At 36.8% G+C, this 13,171-nt stretch overlaps 1 protein-coding gene and 1 non-coding gene across 8 annotated transcripts in view; one reads left to right on the forward strand and one right to left on the reverse strand.

Moving 5' to 3' along the window:
• Ppp3cb (protein phosphatase 3 catalytic subunit beta) overlaps positions 1-13,171 on the forward strand; it is a 70,891-nt gene that overhangs the window by 53,819 nt on the left and 3,901 nt on the right. For 5 of the 7 annotated variants that reach the window (XM_008836591.1, XM_017799030.1, XM_008836594.3 and 2 more), the window contains exons 11-12: positions 7,067-7,151; positions 7,890-7,987. In XM_008836591.1, coding sequence (XP_008834813.1) covers positions 7,067-7,151; positions 7,890-7,987 — 183 coding nt within the window. The remainder of the gene's footprint in view (positions 1-7,066; positions 7,152-7,889; positions 7,988-13,171) is intronic. The other 2 variants (XM_008836592.1, XM_029565123.1) reach the window with 1 other exon arrangement.
• On the reverse strand, positions 11,458-11,582 carry LOC115070981. Its single transcript, XR_003850086.1, has one exon. It is a non-coding gene; the product is annotated as a small nucleolar RNA SNORA24 (small nucleolar RNA).

Below are 13,171 nucleotides of genomic sequence, written 5' to 3' on the forward strand. Positions count from 1 at the left end.
TTTTTAACGGCGGACCCTTCTTTTAAACCCTTTTTTTTTTTTTTTTTTTTTTTGATTTTTAATTATGCTGGTTATAAACTATCCATTCCATTTTAAAAAATATTTTATTTTTTTTAATGTATATGAATATATTGCCTGCATGTATATAAATGTACCCATATCATGCAATGCCCACAAGAGGTCAGAAGAGTGTTGGAGCCCCTGGAACTGAGATTTGTACAGTTGTTAGCCTCGATGTGGGTGCTGGGAACTGAACCCTGATCCTCTCTGCAAATCAGTGCTCTTAACCACTAAGCAGTCTCTCCAGCGCATCCTTTTTAAAATAAAATTTAAAAAAAAGACAGTCTCAGTACGTAGCCCTAGCTAGCTTGAAGCTTTCTATGTAGACCAAGCTGGCCTCAAACTACTAGAGAGAGGTCTGCCTGCCTCTACCTCCTGAGTGTTGTGATCAAAAGCACATGCCACCACACCTGGCCTGTTCATTCCATTTTAATTGATCACTTACAGAATAAGACCTGTAAAGATTTCTTTACCTACAAATTGATTTTTTATGTGCTTTTTTTAGTTTTGTGTGGTTGTGGTTTTGGTTTTGGTGGTTGTTTTTAAGAAAAGGTCTCACTCTGTAGCCTTGACTGGTCTGGAACTCACTATGTAGACCAGGCTGACATTGAACTCACAGAGCTCCTCTTGCCTCTGCTTCTTGAGTTCTGAGATAAAAGGCATGTACCACTATGCCGATATTTTTATGTTTTGAGACAGGATATTATGTGGCTCAGGCTAGCTTTGAATTACTTACATGGTCACGAATAACATTGAACTTCTAATCTTCTTCTAGCTCCTGTGTGCTGGGGTTAGAGATATGTGCCATCATAGTGGGTATATGTTGTGCTGAGCGTTGAACCTTGGGCTTCTTGTATGCTACACAAGCCATCTACCAGTTTACCTATATCTCCATCCCACCTCTTTTTCTGAGACAGGGTCTCAGGTTATAGCCCAGGCTAGCTTGAAACTATGGCAAACCTACCTATCTTCTCCATACTGGGATTACAGGCATGTGCCATCATGCCTCATTCAAGTTTGATTGTAAGCCTACGAGATAAAAATATAGAGTGCTTTGTACAAGTATCTCAATTGCCATGTATTGGTGATAGGCAAAGCTAACGCTTTTATTATTATACTTTTGTTAGCAACTGAAAAAAGTATATTTATGTCAGTTATTTTTCTTTTTGGATAATAAACATTTTTTAATTTTCTCATCTATAAGTTTCTGTGTTTTAAAATATTTTTGTTTTATGTATATGAATATATTACATGCATGTAATTGGGTACACCCAAGTTGTGCAGTGCCCATGGCAGAGATCAGAAGAGTGTGTTGAATCCCCTGGAACTGGAGTTACAGATGGTTGTAAGCCGCCATATAGGTGCTGGGAATTGAACCTGCGTCCTCTGGAAAGACAGGAATTTTTTTTTTTTTGGTCATTTTGAGACAAGGGTCTCCCTGTAGCCCCAGCTGGCCTGGAACTCACTATGTAGACCAGGCTGGCCTTGAACTCACAGAGATCCATCTGCTGCCTCCCAAGTACTGGGATTAAAGGCATGCACCACCATGCCCGGCCTAGGAAGTACTCTTAACCAGTGAGACAGCCCCATAAGTTTCTATGTAAAATATTTCATCATTGTTTTTCACTTAAAAATTTTAAATTGTTGAGCCAGGCGTGGTGGTGCAGGACTTTAATACCAGCACTTGGGAGGCAGGCGGATCTCTGTGAGTTCCAGGCCAGCCTGGTCTATGTAGTGAGTTCCAGACCAGCTGGAGCTGGGGCTACAGGGAAACCCTGTCTCAAAAAGGCTTAAGGGGTAAATAAAAATGTTTTATTATATTCTTTAAAAAACAAAACAACAACAAAAATGCTTCTCCCTAATGCATAAGAGTATTAGAGTACTGTTTCCTTTAATGAGGTTTTATTTATCTTAATATGTCCCCATCAATAAGGCACTGTGGAGATGGCTGTTGAGAGGGCTTATTTCTCTTGCACAGGACATGAGTTCATTTCCCAGCACTCACATAACAGCACACAACCATCTGTAACTGCAGTTCCAAGGGATCCAATGCAGTCTCTAGTCTCTGCACATGGTGCACATAAGCTCATATACCTACACATAAAAATCAAAGAAAGAAAATTTTAAAAGATAAATTATGCTAATTTACTCATTTCTTATGTCATTCTTGCATTCCCAGGGATTTCATGTTAGAGAGACAGTATCATTTAATGAAATAAATAGTGGTTTAGATAGTACCTTTTCACTTCAATTCACTAATGTGTACAGTCTTGAAAAGGTCACCCAACTTCTCAGGAGAGAATAGAAGGGATGACATTTTTTTTTCCTCAAGTAGCTTACAGTTTTCAGCACCATTTATGACAGTGTTTCTATGGGAAGGTAACACTGCATCCTAGAAATAGATCTCTCGTCACTGCCAGCATCACAGGTGCAGTTACTCAAATTACTCATTTTCTCACCCATTCATTAACCAAATATTACGAGCAGGAACTCTAAAAATGATTTAAAAATATAAGCCATGGAGTTTGCATGGGGGAATGGGAGTGATTTGGGAGAGAAAGAGCTTTGAGAGGATGGAGAACATTAGGATAGATAATCAAGTTCAGAATGTGATACAGAAAAGACCTACCAGAAGTCTGTTCCCCTCTGTCCCTGTTTTGTCCTTTCCTTTCACCAAGATAGCATGACTACTTTACTCTCCTTTCTCTTTTGCTACACCTCAGTGAAGCCATCTTATGGGCATAGGTCTGGGAAGAGATCTGACAATGGAAAGAAACTTGATGGAATGGGGTTTGCTCTGGAGGTAGAGTAAGGGTTCAGTTTTTCTGTGGAGACAAGGAGAGACCAAGATTAGAGATTTTCCAGTAGCAGGAAGAAGAAAGTAGTTTTTATGTATTCAAGTCAGATTTTTTAAGATAATTAAGAGTTTTTGTTTCGTTTTGTTGAGACAGGGTCTCCCTGTAACCCCAGCTGACCAGGAATTTTTTTTTGTAGACCAGGCTGACCTTGATTTCATAGAGATCCTCCTGCCTCTACTTTAGCAGTGCTGGTATTAAAGGTGTGCACCACCTATTAAAGGTGTGCACCACCACGCCAGGTTTAAGACCCTTTTTTTTTTTTTGGTCTTTTTGAGACAGGGTCTCCCGGTAGCTCCACCTGGCCAGGAACTCCCTTTGTAGACCAAGCTGGCCTTGAACTCACAGAGATCTGCCTGTCTCTCTGTCTCCAGAGTGCTGGGATTAAAGGTGTGTGCTACCCTGTTGTTAACTGATGAATCTTTGACACTCTATTGTTAAATTGGGGGAGGGGGGTTCTCCACAACAAATTTGCATAAACATTACCTGTAAAAAAAACATAGCATCCCTTTTAGAGGTGCTAATCTTAAAAGAATTTTTCAATACTGACTTCTTTGATATTTAGAATGTATATGTTTCAATCACTTCTCGGCCTTTTGGCTAAGATCAAGTGTAGAATGTATATGTTTTGTTGTACCTCATCCACTGGACCTCAAAAAGATCACCGAGGACCCAACACACCAAAATGCAAAAGCAAAGGTTTATGGTTTATTCGGGCTCTCAGACCTCACCAACTCAACAGATCCGTGCTGAGAGCCCAGAGTAAGGGAGAGTGGAGCTTTTTATAGGTTTTAGACAAAGGCGGGGGGGGGGGCAGAGATACCGAAGATACATTTTGGTTGGTTCAAGGAGCCCATGCACGCCAACATAATTTTAAACTGATTGGATGTATAAGATGCAGCCCTGGAAGTTTCTTCTTGGTAGGTGCTTTTCTCAGGGCTGTGGAATGTGCTGACTGTTATCTGTGGGGCCAGGAGTCTCTGTTTTTACCTTATGGGGCAGTTTTCATGGGCGGGGGTCAGGGCATGTCTAGGCATGTCTAAAGCAGCAGCCAAGCATTTTACAGAAGCTAAAAGAGCAATTAGTGGGGGTCTGGAGGGATTGGGGGGTAGCGGGTGAATGAAGAGGGTCTCAGGGTTCTACAGTTTCAGATATTTATCTTCTATCTTTAATTTGGTGAAGGAAATACATAATCTGTTTGTTACTGTGCTACTAAATTAATCTGCATTTCCTATAAAGCAATTATATATCTTAGCATTAGAATGAAGGATACAGAAAAGGCAAATGAAACCATCCCCACTGCCTACTCATAACACAATTACTTACTCTATAGTAATCTCAGGTTGGATTGGGAACAGAAAGCACATTGTTAATTCTGAATATATGCAAACATTCTACAATTCAGATTCAAGAAATCATGTCATCCTGTTATGGAGTGTGGGAGGCTTAGCTTCTCCTTTATCAATGTGGGTGAGGTGGTTTATAAAGTTACCTACATTTCTACAAATATACTACAGCTTTTGCATATACTGGTGTCCTTGAAAAACCACATGAGTTTGTATCTTATGTGTGTCATTACTTTTCACTTGACATACTTTCATGGGTGGCACATAGCCTTAGGGTTATGAATATAAATGTATGATTGTTGTTAACACAGTCTTTTATCAGTCTTATGTGTTTTCACGTGTTTTTTTTTCTGTCCCTAATTATGTCTACTTTCATCAGAAATTATAATCATTCTATCCATAATTTCTTTCTGAACACCTGTCTTTTAAGAAATCTTTACTTTAGAGCTCTACCCAGTGGCATCCCTCTTTTATTCACCAAATTCTACAGTACTGCATTTTTCAAATTTTCAAATATGAGGGCCTTCATTTTCTCCCTTTCCTCTACATACATTCTTCAGTACCACTGCCAAGTTAAATCTCTATCTTTTTATTTGTCTCAACCACCTTTTCTCCATCATTCACTTCCTTTTTTTCTGGACTCTCCATCTGAAGAACGGCTCATATATGGCAATAAAAAAGGTACAGACCAGACAGAGTAACATTGTTTTGAAATATGACTTCATTAGTTATCCTCATGTCCATGTAAGTTAGCACATTCATTAAGTAATATTTTGCAGAGTCCTTTTGGGCCTTGTGCAAATTTAGTTTTAACTTTTGTCTTAGTATTTGATGTTTTTAGAAGTCATATTCCAAGATATCTGTCTTTCTGTGCATGGAAATATTTTTCCCTTCTTTTCATTCCTCTTATTTTGAAATTTCATTCTTTTGCTTATTTGTAATGTTTTGTACTTTTCCCTGCATGATTAGGGGTGTTTGATTGTCTGTCTTATTCCCCAAACTATTTTTAAAGTGGACATTTTACTTTATTATGATGCATGATATGTTTGTAGATTGATTTTTAATTCTTGATTTATACAGCGTTTTTATATTCCTGTAAATTTTTGCTTTGAATTCAGTATAGTTTATGTATCATTTGGTTTTATAAACATATAAATGAAAATATAAATGTGTATTGTTAAAGGTATTTTTCTCAGCCTGCTACTGCTCATCCAAATCAAGCTATTTAAACTTTTCTGCCATTTTAAAAATAAAATGTCTAGCCGGGCATGGTGGCACATGCCTGTAGTCCCAGCACTTGGGAGGCAGAGGCAGGCGGATCTCTGTGAGTTCGAGGCCAGCCTGGTCTACATGGTGGGTTCCAGGAAAGTTGGGGCTAAAGGGGGACCCTGCTTAAAAAAAAAAAAAAAAAAAAAAAAAAAGAAAGAAAATGTCTATATTAATTCATTAGAAGAAAATCAGATTTTGTATCCTTCAATAAGCCACTTAATAAACTCAGGTTTTGTTTTTGTCTGCAAAATAAGGAAATTGAAGTTTGCAAATATCCCCTATGTATCTTCAGATTATGATATTCTTTGATTCTTAGCTTTTTAGTAAAATTTTTTATCTGAAAAATACCTATTTAGTTTTAGGATACCCACATAGTTTTGGGCTGGGAGCTTCAGTGCCTCCAGAATTACCCTTTAGAACATGATAAACATGATGTCATGGAGCCTTTTTCTCCAAAATATATGCTGTTTTCATCCTTGAAATTAGACCTTTTTTTTTTTCTTTTTTGTTCTGTTTTTCTTTAGTCAGGTATAGTTTTCAATTACTTGTATTTATACTCCAGATTTCAAATGAAATGTTCTTACCTACAAGACTTAGGACTGTTCAGACCTCTGTATACCTCAGGCCCCTTTTGTTCTAATATCTTAGCCTTTCCTTAACCTTTTCCTCAATAATAGTTTTTCCATTATGTGTGTTTTCATCATGTTGAAGCACAGCCTTAAGGAACCACACTCTTGGGTTCAGAGTTAATTTTAGTTGCTATATATAAGATGACAGGACTGAGATTGTTGTTCTTTCTGGAGACCAAGGGACAGAAGAACCTTTGAATGTTTGTTCAGTCAAGGATCTGGTTATTTTGATGTATTCTTTATGCATGGTAGCGCAACTGACCCTTTAGAAATGTAATAGTGATCCTTTAGCCAGGTTTTTATGGGAAGCTTCTATAAACTTGATGACTTTAGAGGACAGCTACTTCATGAGGTTGAGGTGTATATTGTTGCTAAAATACTGCAGTAGTCCTTAGTTTACATTATCTTTGTAATCATTATTACCCTATATGTCATTATTTTTAGACTAACGTAGAGCAAAGAAGCTTATTCTTTTTATAATATGAGATATTCCTAGCTTGCATGTTAAAGGCTTTCTGTTTTTCTCTTGGTCTGCATGCCATAGGCTCTCATGAAAATTAAAAACTATAAGATTTTTAGGATTATTTCTAGTTTTTTGTCGTCTAGTTTCTAATCTAAGTTGGATTTCAATCTTCTCCCCTGCCCTCAACCCCATTATTCCTTTTCTGATTAGGCAGTAGTGTGAGATAAAGTTTGTGGGTTGCTCTTCATCAGACCCTGGTATTTGACTAGTGTTGAGCTAATTGAGGGAGTGAGCAACATTCTGGCATGAGTTCAACTAGTTTCCTCCATGTGAGCTGGTAGCAGGAGATTTGGTATTGGTTCAGACCAGTCTGGAATAGGCTATTAGAATAATACTTAGAATGCCCTAATCTTGAGCCTTTCTTTTTATTTATTCCATTGAAAGTAGGTTCAGCTGCAGCCCGGAAAGAAATCATAAGAAATAAAATCCGAGCAATTGGCAAGATGGCAAGAGTCTTCTCTGTTCTCAGGTACTGATTTTGCAGACACTATTTTTGTACGTCATGAGCATTCTAGTTAACATCTAAAAGCAACTTGGTATTCTTCCTATATTGAAACTAGTTGTACATTAATATATTGAAGAAGGCACAACAGTTCCTTTGAATGTAGGGGTATTTTGTTGTCTTGATTTCATTGTTTTGTTTTGTGGTGCTGGAATCAAACCCAGGGCCTTACATATACAAAGCATGTACTCTGCCACTGAAATTACGGTTTTTGACTTTTAGTATATCTAGTTGTGTGATAAAAGCACTGAATCTACACCTTGAAAATTAGATCAGGACGACTCGGAATGAGCGCTTTTTTAGAAATCTCTGATGAATTTCCTCATCCACGTAGCATGTCTCTTTGGCTAGGGCCTCAACTTGCCTTTGTGGGGTTAATTTGGGAAATTGAGGTTCTAGGAAAAGCAATATATGCTTCAGTTGTAATCTGTCTACTCTTCCATATGAAATATCTATAATATGGGAAAATGCATATCTTGGAATTGAGGGCAGTATGTTAATAATAATGAATATCTTAAATTATGCATGACGTACATCTAGTCCCTCTTGCCTCTTCTAAACTAAGTACTTACTGATAGATTTTTATTTTGCTTTGCTTTTTGAAGTTTTGGGGATCAAGCCCATAGGTCTGTGCATGCTAGGCAAATGTTCTACCACTGAGCTACCACACTAACCTTTCTGATGTTTGTTATTTCTCTACTTTAGGGAGGAGAGTGAAAGTGTGCTGACACTCAAGGGCCTGACTCCCACAGGGATGTTGCCTAGTGGAGTGTTGGCTGGAGGACGGCAGACCCTGCAAAGTGGTAATGATGTTATGCAACTTGCTGTGCCTCAGATGGACTGGGGCACACCTCACTCTTTTGCTAACAATACACATAATGCATGCAGGGAACTTCTTCTGCTTTTTAGTGCCTGTCTCAACAGCTGACACAGGGTATTACAAGATAAAAGTCATATCTGACCAAGGCATATAATATTGATAGAATGGGCTGTCTTTTAGTTGAAAATAATGGTCAGTTCCTTAGCTTTTCATGAAATGATATGGGAGTAGCTCATATCATACTTCTTAAATATTTCTCCAACGCACCATTTTCTTTTTAAAGCCTCAGTTAAGAATGTAAATCAGGAATATACATATAACTAAAATGGTAATGTAATTTCAATGTTCTTATTTTGTATTAGATTATGCTTATATTTTCAAGTACTTAATTTTAGAGTTAACAATCTGCTTAGGCCCCCAAATTTCACTTAATGCACTTTACTTGCCAAAATATTTATGAAAGGTTTTGTACCCTGGTAAATGATGCCAAAGTTTGTTTTCTGTGGTGTTTGTCAAATGTTCTATGTATAATTGACTGTCTGTAACATGCTGTTTCCTTCCTCTACAGATGTAGCTGCTTTCCTAAATCTGTCTGTCTTTCTTTAGGGTAGCTGTATGTCTGTAAATATGTGTTCAATTAAATTACTCTATCAGACACTTGTCTGTCTTTTGATGTAGAAGCAGCTTTGTAGCACCTTGTTTTGAGGTTTGCTGCATTTGTTGCTGCACTTTCTGCATTCTGAACATGAATGTAACATTTAGTATTAAGTCATTGTTATAAAGGGTTGAATTTAAATCCTGTAAGTCAAAATTGAAAGGGTGTTATTAAGTGTGCCTTTATTTTGCATGAAAATAAAAAAGTTATACGTAAAGCATTCCTGTAATCTGGCTCATTGAATATTTTATATATTTTTTAAAATGAACTTTATTCTTGTAAGTATCTGTGTAAGTTCTGGGTTAACTTTTTGAAAGCCCATTACAAATTAAATAGAAGAAAGTGATGTGAATATTGCAGCCCATACACAGTAACTCATAGTCTAGATTTCTTTACCTTGTGGCTAGGAAGAAAAAAATGTGATGTGGAAACACCTAAATATAGGTAACCACTTTGACAGCCCTCCAAGGGTCATTGTTTTGTTAAAACAAGTAGCAGCAGATCTGTTGTCCATAGTAATGAACAATTTCTTTTTGCTGTTGTTAGTGAATTTTTAAAATAATTTTTATTTCTTTTTATTTTGTGTGTGTGAGTGTTTTGCCTGAGTGTATGTAGGTGTGCCACATGTGTACAATGTCTGCAGAGACTAAAAGAGATGTTGGATCACCTGGAACTGGAATTGTAGATGGTTATTAGCTACCATGTAGGTGTTGGACCCAAACCTCAGTCCTCTGTAAAAAGTAGTCAGTGCTCTTAACTGCTGATCGCTTTAGTCCCAATTAATGAATTTGTTAAAGTAAAAATAATAATAAATTTTAATTTAAATATTTGAGTAAGTTTGAAGTTCCCTTGATACTTTCATTTTATTCAGTCTCATGATTAAAAAAACTTTTGATGGAAAAATAATTTGAGCCGGGTGTGGTGGCACATGCCTTTAATCCTAGCACTCGGGAGGCAAAGGCAGGCAGATCTCTGTGAGTTCAAAGCCAGCCCAGTCTACATAGTGAGTTCCAGGACAGCTGGGGCTACAGGGAGACCCTGTCTCAAAAAGACCCCCCCCCAAAAAAAAATTGGTAGGCAGATATTTATCCCGTCATGATCTGTTTTATATTTTACTCTCTCATCTACTATCACTGCTGGCCTATCTGAGAAGGTTTGAAATTATAACTTTAGATTTCTGTTCTGAATGAGGGTTCCCCCCACCTCTAAGACACTGGTGCTCAAAGAACCCAGGGCATTGACCACTGCATCCCCCGTCCCACATTTCTTGGCTTTCTTTTTCTTTCTTTCTTTCTTTTTTCCTTTTTTGATTAGAAAGAAATCTGCTTTTGATTCTTCTTATATTATTTGCCCTCCATTTTTTATTGCCAATATTTTTAATCTACTAATGAGAATTTCATGGATGGCCATCAACACAAATTAAGAAGACTTTAAATATTCAATGAAACTTGAAAAAATATTACTACAAAAGAATTTTAGTAATAAAATTTATACCCTTTGTTTAGAAAAGAAAAACAAAAATGGAAGGTATAATATTTAAATAAATCTACGCTGTAATTGTTTCTTAGTTATCCTTGGCTATATTGTCACTTCTACATTGTATCCATAGCAAACCTTACTTTAGATGTCAGCACCTGCTAATTACATGCTTTGTTGACAGCTCAGTACTTCTATTTATTCTTAATTTGCATGCAGCCTGAAGCTCATTTCATCAACTTGGAAACCACCCTTACCTGCAGGGAAGGTTTGAGAGACAGCAGCTTTGTTGAAGGGACTGTCTATTCCCAGCATAGAGTGAGTTACTGGAAGGAGCTGAGCCCAAGGGGTCTAATTTGGGAAAATGGACAGCTCCCTAGTTCTGTTAATGATGGCTCTTGATGGTATAATGTGAGCATTCGGTTGGAGTTATTCCCTAGCATATGATAGACTGGTTTTGAAGAAATAACAGAGCTCAAATAAAAAATAAATCCATGTAATTTTTAAAATGATTATCTGATGTTTGAAATTTCAGTGTATATAAACCCTTGATGTTAGTAGATGCAGCTGAAAAGAAATGCTAGAAACCCAAATAAAACTAAGAACAACAAAAAAACTAATTCTCAGACCTCAAGCCTTTTGTCAAAAAATAGAAATTATCTTTGCAATATCTTTAAAGCTAATTTACATATTTCTTGAGAGGTTTTTAAAATTTTGTTTTTGTTTTACAAGCTGCACAACTCTCTCTGTTCAGTTGAATTTGAGTTTGTATTTTATGTATTTTTTTCATGGTAATTTGACTATGTACAAATCCTGTGAGTCTACCCACACCAGAATCTATATGATAAAATATGTAGCTATCTTAATAGTGTCGAATTCCTGTTGATCATTTGTCCTATGTTATATTGAAGAATATAGTTAAAGGCAGTACTAAACTACAACTTAACAGGGCTATGTCAAGGTGTTCTATTAATAATAGAAAAATACAATAGTGGCTTTCAGATAGAAATTAAGCTTCAAATGCCTATTTTCATTTCTAAGTGTTCCAACTTGACAGAATATATAGTATACTGTCATTGGAAAATTGATAGAATTTAATTTTTTTTTTTTTTTTTTTGGTCTTTTTGAGACAGGATCTCCCTGTAGCCACAGCTGGCTGGCCTTGAACTCACAGAGATCTGCCTGCCTCTTCCTCTTGAGTGTTGGGATTAAAGGCGTGCACCACCATGCCCAGCTGAATTTTAAATTCCTTAAAAAATTTTTAATAGTATTTTAGAAAAGATTGGCCAATCACCTATCATCCCACAGTTTTTTAATAGTGAGAGTGTTACTTGTGCAAGTCAGAATCTGATACAAGTTAAGTGGTAACGGCTTTGCCAGTAAACAAGAATATGTGCTTCCATCGCTAGGAGAATTTTAAACTCTTGATATAACTAACTAGATAGCAATTCTCTCAGGGAGTTGAATTTTAAGTCTTACTTTATTACCACATATAAATTATAGACTGTTTCATACAAAGTCACTTCTATTATCACAAACTCTTAAACCATATTCCAGTAGGCATTTTTTTTTCTTCAGTTCTTAAATTACAAAGACAAGTATTCACATTTTGAAGAGTAAGAATTCCAGAGCTGGGACTGGAGAGATGACTCAGTGGGTTAAGAGTACTGACTGCTCTTGCAGAGGACCTGAGTTAAATTTCCAGCACCCACATGGCAGCTAACAACCATCTGTAACTCCAGTTCCAGGGGAATCTGATGCTCTGATGTCCTCGGGTATGACATTGACATGGGTACACTTAAACACATGCAGGCAATGCACTCACATGAATAAAACTTTTACATAAAGAATTTCAGAGCTGATAGAGGTGGATCGATTCACGTTTTCTATCTAGGCAAATTGCAAGAGTTCTTTCCAGATACACATAGAGCTAGGTTTTTTCAAGGGTGAGGGGTGAGTTACATAGTGAGTATATAACATGTACATCTGATTTTAACAATTCAGGAAAATAAGCTTTTTGTTTTATTTTGGTTTTGGTCTTTTTGAGACAGGGTCTTCCTTAAGCCCCCACCTGGCCTGGAACTCGATATGTAGACTAGGCTGGCCTCAATTTCACAGAGCTCTGCCTGCCTCTGCCTCCCAAGTATTGGGATTAAAGGCATGTACCACTACACCCAACTCTGAAGACTCACTCTTTACTACCTACCTACCTACCTCTTTGGATCCCCAGTTTTCTTTACAATCTGGTTAGATCATCAGTATTCTCTGATTTAGTTTACATTGATCCTTAGGTTCATCACTGTCCTCTAACATTCAGAACTTTTAGATTAAAGACATTATTCTTAATCATACTTTTTTAAAGAAAAGTATACTTTTTTTAAAGAACATTTCAGGGATAAATACTTTAATTGCTTTCGTTATAGAAAGCAAAGCAAGTGGAATGGGTATTAGTGTTTTAATATTCGAAGTCAAAGGGTAATGTGAGGGCAAGTAATACTGTTCTTTGCATTCTCAGGTCTTGGTCCTCAGCATGAGCTTTTTTTATAGTTTAAACCTAGAAATGAACTAAAAAGGAATCTTTGACTATAAAATGCACGACTAAATACTCAGTTCTTTAAATGGGCCAGTACAAGGTATACCAAGAATTTATTTCTCATGTGATCTATATATAGGTATCCATATTACAAAATAATTAGGATTCATTGTCTGAAAGGCATCAGTTCCATTCCTTAATGCCTCTCTGATGAGTAGATGGGTTTGAAAGATTCTCAGTAGTCTACTTTTTTTAAATTTCCACTTAGGAATTCAGGTTTCTAGTTTTTAAGCAAATTCATGTTCATGATAAATTGAATATAGTTTTTAAAAACTGCTATGGGTGTTCTTACTTTAGAGGGTCAATATTGGAGTAGGAGCCAGGTACAGTGGTACACATCTAATAGTCACAGCTAATCTAGACACTGGTCCAAGATGATAACTTGAGCTCAGTAGCTCAGGAGGCCAGCCTGCTTCAGAATAAACAAACACATAGAACACAGG

This window comes from Nannospalax galili, unplaced genomic scaffold (genome assembly GCF_000622305.1).
Source record: "Nannospalax galili isolate Female #2095 unplaced genomic scaffold, S.galili_v1.0 scaffold1437, whole genome shotgun sequence".
Taxonomy (NCBI): Eukaryota; Metazoa; Chordata; class Mammalia; order Rodentia; family Spalacidae; genus Nannospalax; species Nannospalax galili.